We start from the raw sequence: 24815 nt of genomic DNA, 5'->3' as shown, positions 1-24815 counted from the left end.
ATCGCTGTCCCGGAACTTTACGCCGCTCATCCAAGCGTCAGGAAGACGCTGCACCTCCCAGGCCCCACCAGCCGCGGCTCCGGCTCGTAACCCACAGCCCACCGCCGGCGGCTGGGCGCTGCCGAGCCTCGGGGCGCGCGCAGTTGGCGTCTGCCAGTGCCAAGACTGTGCCGCCCCCACAGCCGAGGCACGAAAGGGGGACCCCCGGCCTCTGGGCCGCTGCCTTCGCTTTCTCTTCGTTGTTGCGAACGCCGTCCGCTCAGGAGGCGCCCCGCGACCGGCGCGATGAGTGCCAACGAGGACCAGGAGGTGAGCCCCCCGGCTCAGGGCCCTCTCCCAGCGCGGGCGCGGCGCGCAGCCCCGGGCCCCCGTGAGACCTGGTGCCCGGACAGCCTGCCCGGCACGTGCCCTGTGCCCTCGGAGCCGGCCGGGGTGCCCCGAGTTCACCGGCGTCCCACCCAAGCGCGCGTGAATGGGCAGGAGTCCGCCTCTGCCACTCTTCCCCCCTCATTTTTACTTTTTGCAAACCCGGGAGTCTCCCCTGGTTACTTAATAACAGGGATGAGCGTCCTTGGTGCACGATCCAGTGCTCTTGGCTCTCCTTGAATCCCATGTGTTCAGTGCCTGTTTACTGAGTTAGGCTGATCACCTTTAAATTTTAGTCTGGTCATCTTTAAATCTCTTGGCTAGTAGAGGGCTAATTGAGTTAGTTACATTTCTCATGGAAGAAAATGACACTGGTGGTGCATCTGAGTTTCTGTCCATATTGTTTGGGGAAATCTTTTACCCATCTGTCTGTTTTGAGCATTCATGTACCACCTGAATTTATGGTTTATGCTCAAATATTTCCTTGTGAGATGCCATTTTGACATTGAATCATATAATATTAGAGTTGGGGGGTGGGTGCTACGGGCCATCTGTAGGGGAACCTTCTAACTTTGATAGGTGGGTCGATGATAGCCGCAGGGCTGCACAGTAAGTACGTGGTAGAATCGGGACTAGAAACCAGGTCTTATTGGGTGGTAGATAAGTTCACTGTTAATTTAAAGTATAATGCTTGAAACTTACTACTTTTACATGATAAATGTAATAGAATCTCTGGATTGGAAGTTAACCTTTAAAGGACCCAAAGTCCAACAAGCTAGCTAGTTGATATCTGAATCTCTTCTAAAATATTCTTGCCAGGTGAATTTCTAAGTGAATGCGTTAATAGCTTCGTCTCCCTGCAAAGCAAAGAACATACAGTGTAATGTTTCTCAGAATTGGACCATAGTCCCCTACCTTAGAACCATTTAGATGGTTGCTAGAAAACAGATGCGTGCACTCCACCCCAGACCTACTGAATCAGAATTTCTGTCGTGGGCCCAGGAATCTCCAGTTTAACAAGAAAATTTCATTCTTCTTTCAGATGACCGATGTTCTGATCTTTGAAGATAGTTTCCTGCCCAGTTTCTCAGACCTTCTCTGAGGAAGTGGTTCCTTTTAGCTTGTCTTCATATATCCATTCTTTGTTAATCTCTTCACTATCCTGGAATCACGTGTTTGTGGACAGATTTTAATTTTTTAAATGTCCTGTTTCAAACTTGTGGCATCATGCTGTTTTGTCTAGTTAAATTTACTGTCAACTGAAATCTTTTAAGTGCTTTATACAAAGCAATTTGTCTTTCATCTTCAACTTCTACATTTAGGTATCTGAGTATTAATACAAGTTCTACTTACTCTGCTAAATTTCATCATTAGCTTGCTTTTCAAAGACTTTTTGGATTCTTATTCAGCCATCAGCATTATTCAGTGTCCCAACAAATTGTCATCCACAAATTTAATAAACTTGCCTCCTATTTTTGTACCTGTCCAAGTCATAAATTAAAATATGGGAAAGGATTAGGGACAGAAGGTGTAGTACTATATCTTGAGTAAGGTTTTTGTTCCAATCTAATCTTAGTTATTCTTGAATCCAGCTTGAATTTCTGTATTTTGTTTTGTTTTGTTTTTTCTGTAAAGGTAGCAAGAGAAACCTGTGGAGCCTGGCTGAAATCTATACAGTCGGTGTTTTATGCCTTTCTTCATTGTGCCAATCAAGTTTCCCTATCTAAGAAGGGTATATCTTGTTTTTCATATGGCTTACTAGGTCTTAGGGTCTACTCCTTAATGTCCCAGTTCCTCACACACTATTTCTTCAACAATGTCTTTTTGCTGTTGTTGTTGTTGCTGTTTTTGAGACGGAGCCTCGCTCTGTAGCGCAGGCTGGATTGCAGTGGCCTGATCTCAGCTCACTGCAACCTCCGCCTCCTGGATTCAAGCGATTCTCTTGCCTCAGCCTCCTGAGTAGCTGGGACTACAGGCGCCCATCACCACACCCGGCTAATTTTTGTGTCTTTAGTAGAGATGGGGTTTCACCGTGTTGATCAGGCTGACCTCGAACTCCTGACCTCAGGTGATCCGCCTGCCTCGGCCTCCCAAAGTGCTGGGATTACAGGTGTGAGCCACCGCGCCCAGCCAATAATTTCTATTCTAAAATTTTGACTGTAGATCAAGCCCACTTTTACCATCTTTAGTTTGTAGAATTCATGACATGCATCTTTTTGAAAAACTTAAACGTGTACCCAAGTGCAGTCTTGGTTTACTTCTTTTCTCAAGTATTCATCGGTGATCACAGTGATGAACTTCTCAGTTGTAATACCAAAATGTTCTAAGAACTATGTCCAAGCAAGGATTACTAGTTACATTTTCTCTGACAGTCCTGTCTCATCTTGGGTAGATACTTGTCAGCCTTTTTCTTAAGTTCTTTTTCTTGCCCTTAGGTGTTTTTTAGAGCTTTGTATCACTGTGGGAAGGATTACATATAAAAGAAATGTATGTAAATAATGGGAAAGTATTGTTTTTCATAGTTCTTGTCTTCAGGTTTAATGCTCTTTGCACCCAGGTTCGTCTTTAGCAGAGTTCTAAGAGCACTTGCTCTGGAGTGGCTTTAAAGGGAGACTTCCTTGCTTCCGTAGGAAGGAGAAAATAATAGGAGCCTCTTGACAGGGTTGATTTGAGAAGTCAGTGCGATCATACATTGTACAATGCTTAGCAGTCCCTGACACAGAGTTTGAAAGTAAGTATCATTGGTAGTAATATTGTCATGTGTTGCTGCATGAACCTATGTGGTAAGTATCTAAGGTTATATAAGTTAGTCAAGCTTTTACATAGTTGAGTGGGCTTGAATGAGAAAGTAAAGACCCTCTATTTCTAATTCATTTATACCACTAAACAAAACTCATTCAGTTCTTTATTTCAGATGGAACTAGAAGCATTACGCTCCATTTATGAAGGAGATGAAAGTTTCCGGGAATTAAGTCCAGTTTCTTTTCAATATAGGGTAAGACATGGCATGAATAAGAGCACTTAGAACTTTGCTAGAAAAGACTGAAAGTGGCTAAAAATGCTTATTTTGTTTTTTAAACTTGTTTAAATTTATTATGTCTGTATTTTCTGTAGCATTTAAATGGAAACATCACCCTAACATCAGTCATTTTTAACGTTTGAAAACTTAATTCAGAAACTTTTAAAAAACCAAGATAAACTTGTTTTTATTGTACCAGAATCATAAGATACTAGAAATGGAAAAAACCTTAAAAATTATTTAATCTTATCTTTAACATAAAATAGTAACAGTAGGGCTGGGCACGGTGGCTCACACCTGTAATCCCAGCACTTTGGGAGGCCAAGGTGGGCGGATCACAAGGTCAGGAGATCAAGACCATCCTGGCCAACATGGTGAAACCCCACTGTCTCTACTAAAATTACAAAAAATTAGCCGGGCATGGTGGCGGGCGCCTGTAGTCCCAGCTACTCGGGAGGCTGAGACAGGAGAATGGCGTGAACCCGGGAGGCAGAGCTTGCAGTGAGCCGAGATCAAGCCACTGCGACAGAGCGAGACTCTGTCTCAAAAAAAAAAAAAAAATAGTAACAGTATTTTATTTTGTAAATAAGTCATATAAACCTTTTATTCAAATGATTATAAGTAGGCGGGGCACAGTGCCCACACCTTTAATCCCAGAACTTTGAGAGGCCGAGGCAGGCGGATCACCTGAAGTCTGGAGTTCTAGACCAGCCTGGCCAACAAGGTGAAACCCTGTCTCTACTAAAAATACAAAAATTAGCCAGGCATGATGGTGCATGCCTGTAATCCCAGCTACTTGGGAGGCTGAGGCAGGAGAATCACTTGAACCCAGGAGGCGGAGGTTCCAGTGAGCAGAGATTGTGCCACTGCACTCCAGTCTGGGCGACAGAGCGGGACTCAAAAAACAAAAACAAAAAAAACACACAAATGATTATAAGTAGCGGAATGGGGAAGTTTTTTTTGTAAAAGATTTACAGTTATTATTAACATTGTCACAGTTTAAACTATTAGAAATGATTCTTATGCATGATCGATGGATGACCATCACAGAAAATAAGTTTCTGTTCTCAATTCCCTTTCAAGCTTAACAGTCCTTACACCATCTCCAAGTATGTAATAACCATGGACCTCAAATGTCCAAAGTTAACAGTGGAGCGAAGTCCTAGGCCCTTCGGTTTGAATCCAGTTGCTTCTCTCTCCTTAGCAAATGGGAGGTCGAGAATTTCCCTATACTCTCCTAAATGTCTCATTCACAATGGCAGTGATTTAGAGCATGTTGTGCAGAATGCCCTAGGACATTTATATGTACTATAAAACGGACACTGACGTGACCCATAGGATGGATTTAAGAAGAATGATACATGAGATTAGGAGACTGTGTTGATAGTCAAAGGGCCAGGGGTAAAGTTCTTCCTGTGTCCTAAGTCACACCCCTCAGTTCTTGCACAGAATAGTCTGGTAGCCTCCTAGTTGACGTCCCTGGTTTAATACTTTCTTTAGCTTCCCCCTTATACTCCACCATGAGTCCTCCAACAGTACTAGTTGGCGCTCTGAAGCATTTAAGTTGTCATCCCATTCTCTTCTTTAAAAATGTTTTTCTCTGGGTTCCTCTTGCCTATAAAATGAGGACGAAATTTTTTCACTTGACACTCCAAATCCTTCTGTTTGTTTCTGTCTCCAAACTTTCCCCTCCACTCACATGCCTTAGACATAATGGGTTGTGACATTTTCCCCCGTGTATTTTTTTCTAGTACTATGCTTTTGCGCACATTGTTTGATCTTTCTCTCACCTCAGGTCCATTATCCCCCTGCCTCTCCTTTAAGGCCTAACTCAGGCCTTCTCTGTGACACATTAATATTTGGGCCATATCTCCTGTCTCTGCTCTGACTTTGAATCAGAATTAGCCTTTCCCCATTTCTTCATACTTTGTTTTGTTACTTTTGAACTATTATTCATATTGCAGTTTTGTAAGTTATATAAATATCTGTCTTGAAGACAGGAATAGCCTTGTCTTTATCTTTGTATCTTCGGTACCCAGCACAGTGTGAGGCATGTGATAATTTATTCCTAAATGCGCCATGAGTAAGGATGTAGTGATTGCATCAAGCAGGTAACTTTTATCACTTTTATCACTTTTTATCATCTATATTTAAACATAAACCAATGACATCTATTATGCAGATAATCCTTATCCAGGTCTATCAGTAGATCCCTACATTTATTTTAATAACAATACAGAGGAGATTAGCATAGCCCTGTGCAAGGATGAGATGTTGATTCATGTATCATTCCACAGTTTTACTAGAAGATCACCATTTTGCAACCACCAGTATGATAACTGATTCAGTTATAGTTAAGGACTGTTAATGAAGGCTAAAACCTTTGGGTGAAAGGTTGTTGAGAAACAAGGTATTCATACAGTTTTGTAGTGTTGCCCCACAGACGATGATGATTTTTTTTTTTAATAGAGGCAGGGTCTTGCTGTGTTGCCCAGGCTGGTCTCTAACTCCTGGCCTCAAGTCATCCTCCCACCTCAGCTTCTCAAAGAGCTGGGATTACAGACATGAGCCACCTCACCCAGCGAGATTATTCCTTAATTACAAAATGAAAAGGTTTGTGTTGAAGAGATCTGGAGAAGATCACCTAAACCATGTGATCAGTCTTAGTGTCACCAATGATGATTCTGGAAGATCTTGTGTGCCTCCTTATATGATGCTATGGGAAGATGCCACATCACCTCTGTAGTTTTCTTACCAAAAATGTTTAATTTGAATCAGTTCAGATCTGGGGACATTATACAAGAAAACTAGCCTGTATTCTTTTTGGCTTAAAAGGCAGGGGAAGCCAGTCACAGTGGCTCATGCCTATCTATAATCCCAGCACTTTGGGAGGCTGAGGCAGGAAGATCACTTGAGCTCAGGAGTTCGAGACCAGCCTGGGCAACATAGGGAGACCTTGTCTCTACAGAAAGTTTTTTAAAATTAGTCTGGCATGGGGCACACGCCTGTAGCTCCAGCTACTTGAGTGGCTGAGGTGGGAGGATTTCTTTTTTTTTTTTTTTTTTTGAGATGGAGTCTTGCTCTGTTGCCAGGCTGTAGTGCAGTGGCGCTATCTCGGCTCACTGCACCCTCTGCCTACCAGATTCAAGTGATTCTCCTGCCTCAGCCTCCTGAGCAGCTGGGACTACAGGCGCATGCCACCATGCCCAGCTAATTTTTGTATTTTTAGCAGAGATGGGGTTTCACCATGTTGGCCAGGATGGTCTCGATCTCTTGACCTCATGATCTACCCGCCTTGGCCTCCCAAAGTGCTGAGAGTACAGACATGAGCCACTGTGTCCAGCTGATTTCTTTTTTTATTTTTATTTTTTTACTTTTGCCACAGACTCTTGCTCTGTCGCCCAGGCTGGAGTGCAATGGCACGATCTCAGCTCGCTGTGACCGCCCCGTGATCTGCTGGACCCCAGCCTGGGCAGTGGAGTGAGACCCTGTCTCAAAAAAAAAAAAAAAAAAAGCCAGGGGAGAGGGCTGGGGACTGTTGTAAATTAAAGCAGAATAAAGAGGCATAACAACTCGTGCAATCCATGATCCCTCAATGGATTATGGATTTGTGGGTTGAGGTGATGTCTATTAAAGGACACTTTAGATATGATTGGGTAGTTTTTAATATGGTTTATGTATTAGATAGCATTTTTGTACCAATGTTGAATTTCTTGGGTGTAACAATGATCTTGTGGTTATGAAGAAGATTGTCCTTTTCTTAAGATACTTTACTCAAATATTGAGGAAATTTCATTACTGTTAGATGTTTAAGCAAAAACCAAAGGGGAAAAAAATCACATTGGGAGAGTAGGGGTTGATTCTATGGTGGAAAGGGGGAAAGATAAAGTAAACGAGGCAGAAAGTATTTGGTGAATAAGATGAATGTCAGAGTGTTCATTATACTATTTCAGTTTTTCTTTAAGATTAAAAATGTTTAAATAAAAAGTTAGCAGAGCGGAAGAAACAAGGGTGTCTTTATTCAGAAATTGTTAGCAGCTGAAGGCATTCCTGTCCCTTATCCTTTGCCTTTTCCTTCTTTCTCTCAGTTTTAAATTTCATTTTCTTGACTCTTGGGGTTGTGCCTCCTAGGATTTAGCAGTTGGATAACTTAAAACAAAGACGAGGTGTGTCGAGTTTGTGAATTATTTTTGTCCATTCTCTTTCTGTATCCCACGGATAAGTTGATGTCTTATTTTCATCCTCAGAAAACACTAAAAAATACCTAAGATGTAGGCGTGGTACTAGAAAAGCTGGTAGGCTGGTTAGGGACAGGACATGGGCATAAACCGAACCTATGAAGGCATACTAGGACTAAATTAAAGTCAGACTGTCCTGAGACTCCCTTCACCCCTGCTCAGTCCTAGCCTGTGTCACTGGACTTTTCAAAATATTACATTTCTGATCTGAGCATGAGTATTGGAAAGAATTCACCCTTTTGAAGATTATAATTTAGTTTTCTGTCTTTTTATCTTTTACAAGCCTAAGATTTCCCATTCTCTTCAGATAGGTGAAAATGGTGATCCCAAAGCCTTCTTAATAGAGATTTCCTGGACAGAAACATATCCCCAAACACCTCCAATTCTATCTATGAACGCTTTTTTTAACAACACCATGTGAGTAGTGTCTTGTTTTTACTGCTTTTCATTTCACTCTCTGTTATACTTTTCTCTCAGCAAGGTATTTTTGTTGTGCATTGTAGATCATCAGCTGTAAAGCAGAGTATATTAGCGAAGCTACAGGAAGCAGTAGAAGCTAATCTTGGAACCGCTATGACCTATACATTGTTCGAATATGCCAAAGACAATAAAGAGCAGTTCATGGAGAATCACAATCCCATCAATTCCGCAGTGAGTATGTGATTATTTTTTTGCCGGATTCTTTTGTTGTTTTGGTTTTGCTGTTAGCAATAAATTTGTACTACTTAATATATATTCAAAATCGGAAGAAGACTTTTGTTAAAGTGAGAGTTACACTTGAGTTAAATGAGAACAATGGATTTCAGATTTCTTCTATTTAACCTAGAAAATGATAATATATTCTCTAGATTTTTATCCTTTATCAAAGACTAGAATATATAACATGCCCACCAAAACTGAGATATCGTAGAACCTAGTATTTTTAATATTTGTTTAATCTCTCCATAAAGCTTAGACAGCTAAGGGATCTCTTATGCAGTGCTAAAATAAGTATGAAATTGCTTTCTCCATGAGGCTTGTTTCATTGTAAATAGTCTTGCCACAGTTCAATTTGTAGATGTTGCAGCATGTGGAAACTTTATTGAATAGAAAAAATTGTTTTATTATTATTTCTAGAATAGTTTTAGGAAATACTTCTTTCATGACGTTAAGCATCTGTGTATGAGGCCCCTTTGCACCACGTCATGCACTAAAAGACTTTGAGGGGTTCAGTATAATTTAGTGTTGTCTTGTGAACCAAGTGCTAAGCTGTTAGCAGCAAGGCCTGTCTTCTGTGCGAGTGGTTTTGGCTTTCACATTCCCAACAGGACACAGAACCCCAAGAGGCAACTGGAGGAGCAGTGGAGGGTGGTAGCTAAGATCATGCACTCTGGGCCAGACTGCCTGGGTTCACATCACTGCACCACTCACCAACTCTGTGACTTTCGGCAGGTTTCTTAATCTTTCTGTGCCCAGTTCCTCATCTGTCAAATGGGGTTATATAGTATCTACCTTCTAAGATTGTGCTGAGGATCAAATGTGTGGTATATGGAAAACATTTGCAGCCATGCTTAGACCTAGTAAGCATTTTACATCTTAGCTATCATATACCCTGACTGCATTAACCCAAATGTCTTAAAATTTTTCTTCCGGGAACCAGGATGTTCTAGGTAGACACACGTGATTTTTCTAAAGACGTGTTTAAATTGTCAAGTGTTCACACTGAGAAAAGCTCTGTAAAGAAAAAAAAAGGTTTTAATTAAATTTCCAAATAATAGCAAGTTAACTGAATTGTAAACCTACCTTGGAACCTCAGATCTTCAACATAAGGCTGATAATCAGATCTTCCTTCCCAGGATTTTGGTTATAACAATTAAACTAATATTACGTCCTTGATCTGAACTTTTAAAAGAGTGAAACTGATAATGTGTTAAGGGCACTTGATTTTAAAAATGAATCATAATAATATAAGATTCTTTTATTTCATAAGTGTAAAAATTATCAACCCACTTCAGGATATAGCTGTATTTAGTGTAACACAAGTTGTAAGGTATGAGGCTGAGAATTATTTCTTTTTTTTTTAGACATCGATAAGCAATATCATTTCAATTGAAACTCCTAATACAGCCCCATCAAGTAAGAAAAAAGACAAAAAAGAACAACTTTCAAAAGCCCAGAAGCGTAAGCTGGCAGACAAAACAGGTTTGTGTGTGTTTCTTTTCTTTTCTTTTTTTTTTTTTTTGACAGAGTCTCACTCTTGTTGCCCAGGCTGGAGTGCAGTGGCATGATCTCAGCTCACTGCAGCCTCCACCTCCCAGGCTCATGCGATTCTCCTGCTTCAGCCTCCCAAGTAGTTGGGATTACAGGTGCGTGCCACCATACCTGGCTAATTTTTGTATTTTTAGTAGAGACGGGGTTTCACCATGTTGGCCAGGCTGTTCTCGAACTCCTGACCTCAGGTGATCCACCTGCCTCTGCCTCCCAAAGTGCTGGGATTACAGGTGTGAGCCACCACGCCCAGCCGTTTTTTTCTTTTATAACCCAGGTAAATGGATTGCTTCTTAGTGCGATATGGTGGATATATTTAGATTAATTCTCTACTCTTTCTTCTTGGAACATTTGGGCCAGTGAACTTTTGGGTCACATATGTATATTGAAAATATTTCGGGAGGCTGAGGCAGGAGAATTGCTTGAACCCAGGAGGCAGCCGTTGCAGTAAGCCGAGACTGTGCCACTGCACTTCAGCCTGGGCAACAACAGCAAAACTCTGTCTCAAAAAAAGAAAAAAAAAAAAGAAAATATTTACTACTACTTCATCACAAGAGGTCACCATTTGAAAAAAAAAGGTAACTGAGTGGCAAAGTAACTATAAATGAGTCTAGAGATTGAGGAGCATTTAAATAGTCTACAAAAACATGTTCTACCTGGAGCTCTAACATGTTTGGGATTTGTTTACCTCTTTAGTAGCTGTGTGTTATTAAAAATTTTTTGAAATACAGTTTTCATTTGAAATGGATAGCGGTATACCATTAGGTCTTAGTGTGATAAGTAATTTAACATTTTTGCCTGTAGTTAATTATACAACAATAATATTTAAGAATAGAATTCCCATATGTTCTAAACAAGAGTTCTTTAGAAGAAGATAATAAACTCCAGCTCATATCAACAATAATATTTGATGGCTTTTCTTTAACCTGAAAACTTGCAAATTGATAACAGTCTGTAAACTTTTTCAGTTAGGGAAAATGAGGACGTCATTTGTGTACTTGCGCATTTACACTTATGTATGTATCTATGCATGCGCTACTATGTGAGGTTAAAAAGTTTCTCTTTATTGAGAAGAACTGACCCTTTTATTTTGGTGAGGGCCTTTTTTTTTTTTTCTTTTTTCTTTTTCTTTTGAGACAGAGTCTCGCTCTGTTGCCCAGGCTGGAGTGCAGTGGCGTGATCTCGGCTCACTGCAACGTCCGCCTCCTGGGTTCAGACAATTCTCCTGCCTCAGCCTCCCGAGTAGCTGAGACTACCGGCGCATGTCACCACGCCTGGCTAATTTTTGTTATTTTTTGTAGAGACAGGGTTTCACCATATTGGGCAGGCTGGTCTCGATCTCTTGACCTCGTGATCTGCCAGCCTCGGCCTCCCAAAGTGCTGGGATTACAGGCTTGAGCCACCGTGTCCGGCCTGGTGAGGGCCTTTTAAATGTCCTTTCTTCTGTAATGGAATGGCAGTTTTTTTGTGGTTTATGTTTTGTTTAATGTCTGTCTGTGGCAAATAGCAACTCTGTGTTTGTTTCCAAAATACATTTTTGAAATGGTAATGGTTTGTGAAATAAAAAAATCTAAGAATTCATTCTACCTAATGTCAGAGCAGCATTAAACTATAAAAACAACTGAAGCAGTAAGTTGTTAGCCATTACAGTTTGTTGTCTAGAATTTGGTTTATCTCTCTTTGAATATTGCAGCATCTATGTCAGTTAGGTACTATTGCTTTCATACATAATGACCTGTGATCACTCTATTTCATTAATATCTCCCTACCTTCATCTCTTTGATGATGCCCACCTAAAGCCATTACCTTCCCATAATGACAGTATAGGAGTTTGTGACTTGGAGCTTTCATTCTAAATAAAATTTTAATGGGACAGCCACGGCACTGTGGCTTAGTTTTAGTTAACCAAAATTGGTGATGTGCCCCCCGTAACCAGTAACCAGGGGGATACGATTCTTCTTGGCATGAAAGAGAAAAGAACCGATAGCATCTAAAATTGAGCTCCAGTAATATTGTTTCTCTCCTGTAAGTATCATGGGTTAATTTCTTTTTCCCTAGCTGGAAAATTCATATAATGTACTTGTTTTGAGTTTAAATTTTTAAGGTTTCATAAAGTGGAGATATGCATGGCATACATCAAGCATAAAGGAAATCAAGCCATTTTAAATTGAAGAATTTTTAGATAATATTTGTTAAGCTATTCTTTAAATTTGAATATTCTGTTAAAATTATAAAAGCACTTTGCAGACTATGAATTATAAGCTAGTTTCCAAGCAATCCCAACAGATTAAAGCCCTTTTTAAAGAATGTTAGATTAAATAATGAATATGTTATCAGATCATAGCAACTAATACATAAGTTAGCCAGCCCTTCTTTTAGTCTTGAAGCCAGGCCAGACATATATTTGTGAGTCCTCCTGTCTTGAGCCTAGCTTCTGGATGTGAAATGCTAATTTATTAAACAGAACAATACAACTTATTACTTAAATAAGCAATGACCTCTTATATAAAGCAGTAGCTTCATGCAAATGCATGAAACTAATAAATGGATTAACTGCTTTTCCTGGCATTACCAACCCATCTCTATATTTTTTCCTTGTTATCAGGTTTTGTCTTGGATAGCAATATCATAAATGTAAAAAAGGAGTATACCTAAAATATTTTGCAAGTATTCCTAGGAGAACAGTATGGATTCATAATGATAAACTCTTTTTCCAACTTAGTAATATGTCATTTAAATTTTTAACCTATTTGTTGTGTACAATAGTATATAAAATCTTAATTATTATAAAACTAGCTGGTTGGTCTTAGAAATAAAGTTACTATTTTTTATCTTCTAGATCACAAAGGAGAACTTCCTCGAGGCTGGAACTGGGTTGATGTTGTGAAGGTATATAACATTTATATTCTAGTCTTTAAACTTGTTACAATTATTACCAGCAAATAATGAAATTCTTATTTTTTGTTTTCCCCTTCACAACCTTTGGAATTCACTGCGATGTCTGTTTCCTTTTTTACATTCAGCATGTAAGTATTTTTGAAATACCTTTTACATTCTTCTCTTCCCTACACTCTCAATTTTAGATCTTTTTTTTTTTTAAGTAATGGAAAATTTGCAGAAGTTAAAACTACAATATAGTATGACTATGTAAGCACATCTTAAGAATGCAGATGCTTAGGGGACAGTGGCTCACACCTGTAATCCCAGCACTTTGGGAGGTCAAGGTGGTTGGATCACCTGAGGTCAGGAGTTCGAGACTAGCTTGGCCAACATGGTGAAACCCTGTCTCTACTAAATATACAAAAATAAGCTGGGCATGGTGGCACACGCCTGTAGTCCCAACTACTCAGGAGGCTGAGGCACGAGAATTCACTTGAACACAGGAGGCAGAGGTTGCAGTAAGCTGAGATGGTGCCACTGTACTCCAGCCTGGGTGACAGAGTGAGACTCCATCTCAAAAAGACAAAAAAAGAAAAGAAAAGAAAAAATAATGCAGATTCCTAAATATGACTCCAAGTTATCAACAATATATGGAAACTGAAGAAAACCAGATATGGAAAAGAATGTTTTACTTTCTTAGTAGAAATTACTTTTAAGTTTTTGTTTTTTGTTTTTGAGACAGGATGTTGCCCTGTCACCCAGGCTAGCTGGTGGCATAATCACAGCCCACTGCAGCCTTGGACCTCCCAGGCTTAAGTGATCCTCAGCCTCCTGACTAGCTGGGATCAAAGGCATGTGCCACCATGCCTGGCTAATTTTTTTTTTTTTTTTTTGCAGAGACAGATATGTTGCCCAGGCTGTTCTCGACCTCCTGGGCTTAGGTGATCCTCCTACCTCGGCCTCACAAAGGGCTGGGATTGCAGGCAGCAGCCACCACACCTGGCCTCGGCTTTTGTGGGTTTTTTTAAGGACAGACCTTAAACGTGGTTGTTCATCATACCAGGAACAATGTTCTGTTTTTGTTTAAAATTGTTTGCTTTCATTTTGAATTTTTCTGCCTACGTGTCTCAGATTTTTCTTGTATTAGCTGTAGTTTCAAATACATTACACTAATATTTAACATAGTAAATTAATTCTCTTTGTAGGACTTCACGAAATAAATTTTGCATTCCATTTAGTGCCACAACTCCTGTGAGAAGTGTTTAATGTGATGCAAGGGTAGTTAAAGATTAGGATTTTAGTGAGGACCCACAAATACAGGTAATTTACAAGCAGTGTATTCTTAAACCTTTTTGGTTTTTGTTTTGGGTTTTTTGTTGTTGTTTTGTTTTTGAAGACGAGGTCTGTTTCTGTTGCCCAAGCTGGAGTGCAGTGGCGTGGACATGGCACACTGCAGCCTTGACCTCCCCGGATTAAGCGATCCTCTCACCTCAGCGTCCCAGGTAGCAGGGGCCACAGGCATGCACCACCACACCCAACTAATTTTTTTATTTTTACTAGAGACAGCATCTCACTTTGTTGCCCAGGCTGCTGGTCCCGAACTCCTGGGCTCAAGTGGTCCTCCCACCTTGGCCTCCCAAAGTGCTGGGATTACAGGCATGAGCCACTGCTCAGGGCTATTTTCTTTTCTTTTCTTTTCTTTTCTTTTTTTCTTGAAGCCGAGTCTCGCTCCATCACCCAGGCTGGAGTGCAGTGGCATGATCTCAGCTCACTGCACCGTCTGCTCCTGGGTTCAAGCAATTCTTGTGCCACAGCCTCCCAAGTAGCTAGGACTACAGGCATGCACCACCACACCTGGCTAATTTTTGTATTTTTAATAGAGATGGGCTTTTGCCATGTAGACCAGGGTGGTCTCAAACTCCTGGCCTCAAGCAATCCCCCTCGCCTCTGCCTCCCAAAGTGTTGGTATTACAGGTGTGAGCCACAGTGCCCGGCCCTGGCCATTTTCTTAAACTTTATTTTAAAGCCAGCTGTTTGTTCCATTGAATGCATTTTCTATTGAAACTTTAAAATAATCTTAGTGCTCCTAGTAACTAGTACAAAAATATTTCCTGGGAGTTGGGCCCTAACTTACAATTGGAAGAGACACAGTATTTCTTCCTCTCCTGTGTAAGGTACTGTATGAGTGAAGCCTCTCCGGCATTCTCTCATTTCCCAGGACTTTCTCCACTGATGCTTGATGGATACTTCATGTTGTCCTACGTATACCAACATACAGCCTAACCAGCTAAATTCATTCTTTCCTCCAAATATGCTGTGCTCCAGAATGAGCAATTTTCTTAGTCAAAATGTTGCCTCTCTTAGTGCAGCTCTAAGCCGAAAATGAGAAGAAAACGAATCTGATCTAAAGGTGTTGATAGTGCTCCTCCTTCCCTAGCTCCAGAAGTTTTTAAGAGTCCCTGATAATAGAAATAAAATTCCAATTTGTAACAAAGAGTAAAATTCAAATTATCCAGTAATCTTGGGAGATGAAAGAATTTTTTTTTTGTGGTTTTTGTTTGTTCGTTTGTTTTTGAGACGGAGTGTCGCACTTGTTGCCCAGGCTGGAGTGCAGTGGTGTGATCTCGGCTCACTGCAACTTCCACCTTCTGGGTTCAAGTGATTCTCCTGCCTCAGCCTCCCAAGTAGTTGGAATTACAGGCGCTTGCCACCACACCCGGCTAATTTTGGTATTTTTTTAGTAGAGATGTTGGCCATCTGGCCAGGCTGGCCACCATGTTGGCCAGGCTGGTCTCCAACTCCTGACCTCAGGTGATCCACCCGCCTTGGCCTCCCAAAGTGCTGGGATTACAGGCTTGAGCCACCATGCCCAGCCCGGAAGAAGATATTTTTAAGGAGGTTACCACCTAGACATAATTTGGTCTCTGAATCTACTATGCTAAGCCAGTGGTTTCCAGCTGTGGGCTTTGGACCCCTGGGATGTCCCTGAGACTCTCTCAAGGGGTACACAAGGTCAGAACTGTTTGCATCATAATAGTAAGATGATGTGTGCCCTTAAATGCTTTTTTTTTTTTTTTGAGATAGAGTCTTGCTCTGTCACCCAGGCTGGAGTTCAGTGGCGCAATTTCAGCTCAGTGCAACCTCTGCCTCCCAGGTTCAAGCGATTCTTCTACCTCAGCCTGCGACTATGGGCATGCGCCACCACGCCTGGCTAATTTTTTTATTTTTAGTCGAGATGGGGTTTCACCATATTGGCCAGGCTGGTCTCAAACTCCTGACCTCAAGTGATCCACCCACCTCAGCCTCGCAAAGTGCTGGGATTACAGGTGTGAGCCACTATGCCCGGCCTTAACCCATTTTCTTTTTTCTTTTCTTTTTTTAATTTTTATTTTATTTATTTATTTTTGAACGGAGTCTCGCTCTGTCACCCAGGCTGGAGTGCAGTCACACAATCTCGGCTCACTGCAATCTCCGCCTCCCGGGTTCACGCCATTCTCCTGCCTCAGCCTCCCGAGTAGCTGGGACTACAGGCACCCACCACCACGCCCGGCTAATTTTTTGTATTTTTTAGTAGACACAGGGTTTCACTGTGTCAGCCAGGATGGTCTCAATATCCTGACCTCGTGATCCCCTCACCTCAGCCTCCCAAAGTGCTGGGATTACAGGCGTGAGCCACCACGCCCGGCCAACCCATTTTCTTATGAAACTTCTCTGGCGTTTTCCAGAGGCTGCATGACATTTGATGATGCCATCACTAATACTCTTAAAGCACTAAGAGAATGTGTGCTTGTATTTTCTTGTGTTTACCAGAATTTTCTCAATCAGTAGGTTGAGGATGTGCATATTAACCCAGGTTGTTCTTACTACTTATACTGTGCTGTTGTTAGCTGTCTTCCATTATACCTGATTTACTGTTGAAGCATATTTGTGAGAAGCCAGCTGTCTTCCACTGAGCTAGATAATAAGGAGATTTGGGGTGGGGCGTGGTGGCTCACGCCTGTAATCCCAGCACTTTGGGAGTCCTAAGCAGGAGGATTGCTTGAGCCCGGGAGTTCAAGACCATCTGGGAAACTGGTAAGACTCCTTCTCTACAAAAAGCTTAAAAATTTTAAGAATGGAAAGAGGTCCTCAGGCCGAAATATTTGAGAACCAACACCTTTAGCAGTTTCTGCTTTTCACGGCTTCCCACACTCTCTAGTGTTCTTGGAGTTGTCAGGTGCGGTGGCCTTTCTCAGTAGTTGGAGCAGTAGTCTGATCAGAATCATCTTTGTATTTTATCTGCCTCCCCTTACCCCAAATTTGCCAACCCCTGCCGAAGATTTTTCTTAGAAAAAAATTGCAATGCAAAAATAAGACTTTTATCATATTTTCAAAACTATAAGAATTTATTGTCTGGTTAAGATGGTAAATCTTAGGTTACCTATTTTTTTATTTGACCACATTTAAAATTATTTTTTAAAAATTTTAAAAATAATGTGTGATGGAAAACAAGAACTTTGGAAGAGTGTCATTCATTTTATAGATGGTACCTTCTATTTGTATATTCTTGGTTCCAGTTTACTTCCTAGGAAGCTTCAAGAGTGTCCCGCTCACCCACCCACACACCACCTTGTTCTGTTGAGTTTAGATTTTTGTCGAGGTTACATTTTGAAACCCGTTTGAAGTAGCTGAGCTTGAAGTTGAAAAGTAGCTACATGTGGTAAAAACTGTAGGTGATTTAAGTTACTTAAGCCTCGTTGCCTATAGTTTAATTTTGATACTCCATGGAAATAGTGAACTCAGAAAATACCACTTGTTGACTATTTTCTCTCTTTTTCTTATAGTTAAGCAAAACTGGCTCTAAGGATGATGAGTAGCACTTGGAATTTGAGACAAGGAAAGAGCATTCTTTAAAGAGTAAAACTGGGTTCAAAATCTTTCATTACTATTTTCCGGTATTGAGGCGACTTTTTATAAAACACAATTTTTTGTATGTTTCTTACATTAAAAAGGTTGTAAGTTGAAAGTTCATGAAGAGATCTGGTTGTATTAAATTATTTTCACAAACTTGCCTTAATAAAAGGTGAAAATGTTACTGTTTAGTATACTTTATGAAGCCCCTTGAGCTTTATAAAGGGACAGGCATGGGGAATAAGAATCAGTGTTAATTTAAATGATCTTATCCTGGTGGATGTGCTATTTTCTTAAAGGAGTATGAAGCCCTTTTCAAACTATCATCCCAGTGGAGCTGAGTAGTGAACAGTTCCATAGTGCAATCCATATTAATAGGCTTCTTACCTTAAGTCTTCATCTCTTCTTTTGCTTAATTACTGAACCGTAAATTGCTTCAGAGAAATTTAAATGCTGGTATTTGAACTTTATACATGATACTTTTTGTAGTTTCTTTTAATTTTTGAAAGGTGAACTGCTTCCCTTTAATAAATTAATATCTATTTATACTTTTCTCTTGATTTGGGTCAAGATGTTTGATCATGAGTGCTTTGAGTGATATGTGGAATAGGAGAATATAAAAACAAATCTGCCAAATACACTAGAAAGCATTTTAGTAAGAAATGCTGGCCCTTCCTTAAAACATTTCTCTTGCATATACCAGGATGGGAGTAAAAGATGCCTTAATACTTAGTTTTTGTATTGTTGGAGACATTGATTTTAATAAAATCCTATTTATCTGCTGTTGTGTGCTTTTAGTTGTTGGATAACTGAGGTCTCCTAAATGGTTCAACATAAAACCACATTTCAAGTCGTTTCTTTTTGGAGTGTCTCTTCAAGTATTCAAATATATTTCTCAACCTGAGCATGTTTTTAATCATATACATGGGAGTCTTTTAAACGCTGAACTGTTACACATGCCTGATTTAAAAGTAATAATAATAGAGGAAACTATTGGTCTAGTTGTGCCAAGAAAAGTTTCTGATGTTTATGTGTGATGTACAGTGATTTTGTTTATGCGCCCAGCTTTAAGAACACATAAAACTGTTATGTCTGGTAGGGAGATTGTTAGTGCCTCAAGGTACACCTGTGCAGCTTGGGTCTGAGTTTTGATAGAACAGTAAACATTTAAAGAAGTTAAGAGCAGTTTGAGCTGTATCCTCGGTTTTTACTCGTTAACTGACTTCAGCTAAATGAATTATAGAGTAAGTATAATTACAGCAAAGGAGTTAATCTCATTTTCAAAGCTGTTTCTCATTTTATTTCTTGAATTAACGTAGAGCAAAACATGTTAAAATTCAAGACCACTGGAATACGGCAACTTATGTTTCAGGGTTGTGTGTGGGTAGTATTTGTGGTTGTATTGGTTTGTTTTTTGTTTTTGGAGAAACATCTGCTAGTGGAATAAAATACTTTGTTTTGCTCTGAAGAGACTGAAATTGTTCAGGCTTATTATGGCTCATAGATTACAGAGAATGATGCTAGTTACATGCCAATGAACTATTTTTACTCTTTTTATATGAAATGTACACATTTCTAGGGGTTATGGTGATGGTGGTGCCTCTTATTACCTTATGTAAAACACTTGAACAGCCTCGTCAATATTGCCGTCATCTGTTTAACACTCCCAGTATATTTTCTCAATGTCTGTTTACTTAAAATTTTGTGGAGTGACATAATTAATAAGCAATAAAGTCTGAATTATACACAGTGATTTTTCTACACATTTTATTTCAGATCACTTCAGAGAGAATTGTTGATTTTATAAATCTGCATGGCCTTATGGTGCAAGATGTACCCTCCTACTAGAAACTATTCAAAATGTTGGATTAAAAAATGTTTTTCAAATGAGCTCACAGGAGAAAAGGAATGCCTGGAGGCTAAAAAATTCAGTGAAAGTTGGAACCTAGAGGTTAAGGACAGCTTTAGTTTTCAGCTTCAAGGGCCCAGAAGACAAGAGATGAAGGCCAGGATCAGCCTAGGTTAGGGAGTCATACCCCCGACACATCTGTAAGACTGAGGCCCATCCTCCAGTGCGAGCCCTGAGGGAATTTCTGTCTTGGAACTGTGGTTCTGGATGGAAGAGTAAAATATAAGTATATACATATATATACACATATATAAGTGTGGATACACACACACTCCTGACAGTTTGTGCCCCCAAGTTACCTCACACTTGGATTTCAGCCCAAATTCCTCCCCCTATGTATGATTTTAAAACAGACAAAACCTCAAGCCAATATTTTAGTTGAACCAAATCAGTAGGGGCTCTAGGTAACTGTTAGAAATGAAGTTCTTTCAGAACTCAACTTGAACCCAGACCACCAGTGAGGTGCCCCATAAAGAGTTTATGGAATGTGTCCTCACAGTCAAAAATCACAATACATAAAAGCAAGGCATGAGAGCCTGCCAAAAAATCCTAGGGGGATAGGAGCCGCAAGGGTATAGTGATACTATACAGACTCAAAGTGTGTTTTAAATAAATAAACTGAATAGGGAACAAGACAATTATCAGAAGATTTGAAAACCAAAGAGAACTTCTTGAAATGAAAAAATTGAAATTGAATTTAAAGATGACAAATACACTTGCAGTGAACCTTGACAAATCTGATATGTTTAAATATCCTATGGAATGAAACGGGTACTGGCCGGCACTTTGGATTTTCTCTTTTTGATTGCAGCATTAGAATCATTCCACACCATTTCGTCACAGGCCACAGCTTTTTTTTATTTGTTGCTTGATTCAAGCTTTCACCAAGCCCTGCTTGGTACTGTAGATGTGCCTAACCCTGGATCTTGGAATTTTTTCGGAGGGTTTTTTTTTTTTTTTTTGTAGAGAGATAGGGTCTTGCTCTGTCACCCAGGCTGGAGTGCAGCGGCACGATCATAACTCACTGCAGCCTCCCCAGGACCTAGGCTCCCGAGTAAGCAGGACTCCAGATTCCCAGAAGAGAGCAGTTTTGAGGATTCGGCCAGTGTTTCCAGAGGGCTGGCTGTGATTGCTTTAACCATAAATTTGGCAGGGTGTGGTGGCTCACTCCTGTAATCACAGCACTTTGGGAGGCCGAGGCGGGCAGATCACTTGAGGCCAGGAGTTCAAGACCAGCCTGGCCAACATAGCAAAACCCCGTCTCTACTAAAAATACGAAAAAACTAGCTGTGCGTGGTGACAGGCACCTGTAATCCCAGCTACTCAGGAGGTTGAGGCATGAGAATCGCTTGAACCCGGGAGATGGAGGTTGTGGTGAGCAGAGATCACACCATTGCACTCCAGCCTGGGCAACAGAGCAAGACCCTGTCTCAAAAATAAATAATAAATATAAAAGTCATGCTATGTAGTAATAATAGAGATTTGTGTTTGCATGTTTTTACCTTTGAATATTCCAGAGTGAAAACAGAACAAGAGGGATTGTCTGGCCATCTAAGATTCAAATTTTCAGTATTTTCAGTTAACGTGACAAAAAAATAAGTAATATGTAACCCAGAGTGATTTTCAAATTTGTGTTCCTTTAGTGAGGAAATTAATTAGGGGTCTTTACTAACATTTTTTAATGGAATGGGAGACAATAGAATTGAACAGAAAATACCAGCATGCACTACCTGTTGTAAGAGGGTTTTTTTTCCCTGTGAAAACTTTAGTTTGGGGTGTGCATGTATGGGTACTGAGTCACTATGTAAAGTTTATTAAAATGAGTCATGAAAAAAGTGTGAAAGCCACTGATCAGAGCATGCGAAAGATGAAACGACTTTTATATGAAGATTGTTAATTTTCAGAGGCACAAAATGTGCCTTTCAAAGGGCTAAGGACTTTTATCATTGATTTTTGCATTATTCCTGAAGATCAATTAAGTAAAGCTACATTGCACAGTATGAGGAGAGGAGCAAGTGTTTAATTGAGAATGAGATCTTTAATGACTTTGTAAATTTGTAATAATGAAAATTCTTGCATGATAATTTTTGCTTATATGAAGAGCTGAGAACATTTTAAGAGGCAATGCCTGAATAAATAGATAAGTAATTTTAATAGCCTTAATTTCTCACTAATGAGAACCAAAAATAAGAAAATTATTTTAACTTTCCCATTTCTAGAGGAATACCATTTTTGCTTGCTGAGCTTCCTGTATAAATCTAGTTTCCAGAATAAATTGTCGTAATAGGTTGATGGTGGTGATACAGTAAGGCAGGAAGCGTCCCCACCCCTGCCCGTTTTCTGTTTGTTATTGCTGGCACCTGGGAAGTTTTAAGTGATCTTGCCTGTTTGGCTGCAGCCTTCTGGATCTATAATAGGTCCTTTTCTCTGCCTGCCACGAAGTCTGGCCTGTTGGGAAACTATTCTTGATATTTTAAATAACAAACTACGTCTATGCTCTGTTGTTAGTGAAAGAGAATCCAGCTTAGAAAAGGAGGAAACTGTTGGGGAGTGGAGGGGGGATGCAGATTTAAAATATTTTGCTTCATAATTGGGTGATTAGAAATCAACCTTAAAAGTTTAACACTGGGACAGTTTTTAGAGTACACAAAGCAATCGGGGAAAATCTTTGTGTTTAACATGGCTGTGGAATTGACTAAGGAGGAAGCTTTTCCTCCTAACTGCTCCAGCTCTTCATTCTCCTGCTCCTAAGGCAAGAAGACGCTGCATGCCATATGTTTGTTTTTACAGAGGGCAGTAGGTGTTCTGCATTGCTTACAGTCAGTCTCATCTGTGAAGGAACATACGAAGATTTGGACCCTGGAGCCTACGGGAGATTTTCATCTCTGAGGCTTCTTCACAGAAAGCCAACACTTTAGCTTTCATATTCTCTTCACTATCCTTTGTATTCCTAAAATCACACTTTTTTCAAATATCTACGCAACAGTATGATTATTTTTAAAACACAAAACTATTGGCCTGGCGTGGTGGCTCATGCCTGTAATCCCAGCACTTTGGAAGGCCAAGGCAGGAGGATCAGCTGAGGTCAGGAGTTCGAGACCAGCCTGGCCAACATGGTGAAAACCCATCGCTACTAAAAATAAAAAATTAGCTGAGTGGCCTGCAGTCCCAGCTACTCAGGATGCTGAGGCAGGAGAATCGCTTGAACCCAGGAGGCAGAGGTTGCAGTGAGCCGAGTTTGTGCCTCTGCACTCCAGCCTGGGTGACAGAGACAGACTCCGTCTCAAAAAACAAAAACAAAAAAACTATCAAACCTTTTCCTCCCCCTTCTGTTTTTCTGAAGATCGCTAAACCTACCATTGTCACTTTGCCATTTCACTTGATAAATTACACTAACAAAATATTCTTTACCTCCCAGGGGCATCTCACAAATTTTAAATTGATAGATGTTAGTTTTTTTTGTTTGAAATTCTCATGATAACTGAGGAATCATGCAGTTTTGGTTATAAGAATGTCCGTCCATCTGCTAAAGGAAAGCTGAACTCCCACTGCATGCTGACAAATACCATCTGTTACATTTTTCCGTTGGTTTCTATATTTTTCTTTTTGTATGTCAGTGTTTTAAAATTTCTTATTTTTTATTTTTATCAAAGTCATACATGTAGATAGTTTTAGAAGGCAAGTAGTTCTGCAAGGCTTTTAATTTTGTAAAAAAAAGATCTTTTTCCCTTCTCTCACAATCTCCACCCCGCGGGGGTAACTAGTTTCGGCTACTTTTAGCATGAACTAGTCTCTAAGGCCATAGACTCCTGCTAGCTCTGGCCCTCCCCTCGTCTTCCCCAACATGATCCTGCCTGTGGCCTTTGTTCTGGCTGTTTCCTCTGCTCCAAGTCTGCTTTTTACTTGAGTGAGGCGGAAAGCCTTCAGAGCGTATGTATTGAGCGGAGGAGTGAGGGGATCTGACTTGTGTGTTGAGAATAGGCAAGCAAGAGGGAAGGCAGGAAGGCCAGTTAGGAAGCTGTTGAGGAAGTGGGTGAAGAATGACGATTCCTTGACAAGGGTGGGAGGTGGGAGTGGGTGAGAAGCGGTCAGTTTCTGGATATATAGTGAAGGAATTGCTGACGGGCTTGCTGGTGAATCAGATGAAGGATGTGGGAGAGCTGGAGGCATCGAAGCTAACTCCAAATTGGATTTTAGCCTAAGCAATTGAAAAAAATCAATTGATAATGATACTAGTTTTGTTTAACTGATCCTATAAATAAGGCAATCCTATAAATAAGTAAGGTAATCCCAGTGAAACTGCAACTGGATTTTTAAAAGAAAGAAAAGCTGACTCCAAAGTTCTTAAGGAAAACTAAGCATACCAGAATAGACAAAAAAAAAAAATTTTTTTTCAAAAACAGTGATGATGTGAGTTTAGTTCTTTCAATTAGTCAAACATGGCCCAGCGCAGTGGCTCAGCCTGTAATCCCAGCACTCTGGGAGGCCGAGGCGGGCGGATCACTAGGTCTGGAAATCGAGACCAGCCTGGCCAACAATAATGAAACCCCGTCTCTACTAAAATACAAAAATTAGCTGAGTGTGATGGTACACACCTGTAGTCCTAGCTACTTGGGAGACTGAGGTAGGGGAATTGCTTAAACCTGGGAGGTGGAGATTGCAGTGAGCCGAGGTCACACCACTGCACTCCAGCCTGGCGACAGAGCAAGACTCCGTCTCAAAAAAAAATAAAAATAAAATTTAGTCAAACATTTCCAGCAGCAAGAATTAAAGTGATACTGTGCTGATACCTGCTCAGATCAATGAAAGAAAATAGAGCCCAGAAATAGACCTAAATATATATATATGAGAAAATTTAATATGCAGTTTCTTCAATGTATGGTATTGGAGAACCAAAGAGCCACTGGGGAAAAAGGAAAGGTACTCCTATCTCACTCTTAACATTGCGGAAATTCAGAGAGATGAAAAAAACTTTTAAAATAAAATGGATTTGTAATCCCAGCATTTCGAGAGGCCAGGATGGCAGGATCGCTTCAGCCTAGTAGTTTAAGACCAGCCTGGGAAACATAGTGAGACCCCCATCTCTACAAAAAATTTTAAAAATTAGCCTGGTGTGGTTGCATGTGCCTGTAGTCCCAGCTACTCAGGTGGCTGAGGTGGGAGGATCGCCTGAGCTGGGAAGGTCAAGGCTGTAGTGAATCTGTGATCATGCCCGTGCGTTCCAGCCTGGACAACAGAGCAACACCCTGTCTCAAAAAAAAAAGAA

At 40.4% G+C, this 24815-nt stretch overlaps 1 protein-coding gene and 1 non-coding gene across 6 annotated transcripts; both read left to right on the top strand.

Annotated features, from left to right (window-relative positions):
• Positions 1 to 19: 19 nt before the first annotated feature.
• RWDD4 (RWD domain containing 4) lies at positions 20 to 19393 on the top strand. 5 transcript variants are annotated; one of them, XM_034959468.3, is made up of 8 exons: positions 28 to 309; positions 3281 to 3361; positions 7931 to 8040; positions 8127 to 8274; positions 9687 to 9804; positions 12710 to 12759; positions 12894 to 12896; positions 17574 to 19393. In XM_034959468.3, the coding sequence occupies exons 1-8, from the start codon at positions 286 to 288 to the stop codon at positions 17604 to 17606; spliced, it is 567 nt and encodes a 188-aa protein (XP_034815359.1). In that variant the 5' UTR covers positions 28 to 285; the 3' UTR covers positions 17607 to 19393. The 5 variants fall into 5 exon arrangements, 4 of the variants coding, with proteins under 4 accessions (XP_054968011.1, XP_034815359.1, XP_034815358.1 ...); XM_034959467.3 differs by having other exon boundaries at positions 7907 to 8040; XM_055112036.2 differs by having other exon boundaries at positions 20 to 309; positions 12894 to 19393.
• On the top strand, positions 5582 to 5686 carry LOC112439679 (U6 spliceosomal RNA). The gene has a single exon (XR_003027929.1). It is a non-coding gene; the product is annotated as a U6 spliceosomal RNA (small nuclear RNA).
• Positions 19394 to 24815: the final 5422 nt, after the last annotated feature.

Source organism: Pan paniscus, chromosome 3 (genome assembly GCF_029289425.2).
Source record: "Pan paniscus chromosome 3, NHGRI_mPanPan1-v2.0_pri, whole genome shotgun sequence".
Taxonomy (NCBI): Eukaryota; Metazoa; Chordata; class Mammalia; order Primates; family Hominidae; genus Pan; species Pan paniscus.
The sequence above is the reverse complement of the archived record's forward strand: the minus strand, read 5'-3'. Positions and strand labels throughout refer to the sequence as shown.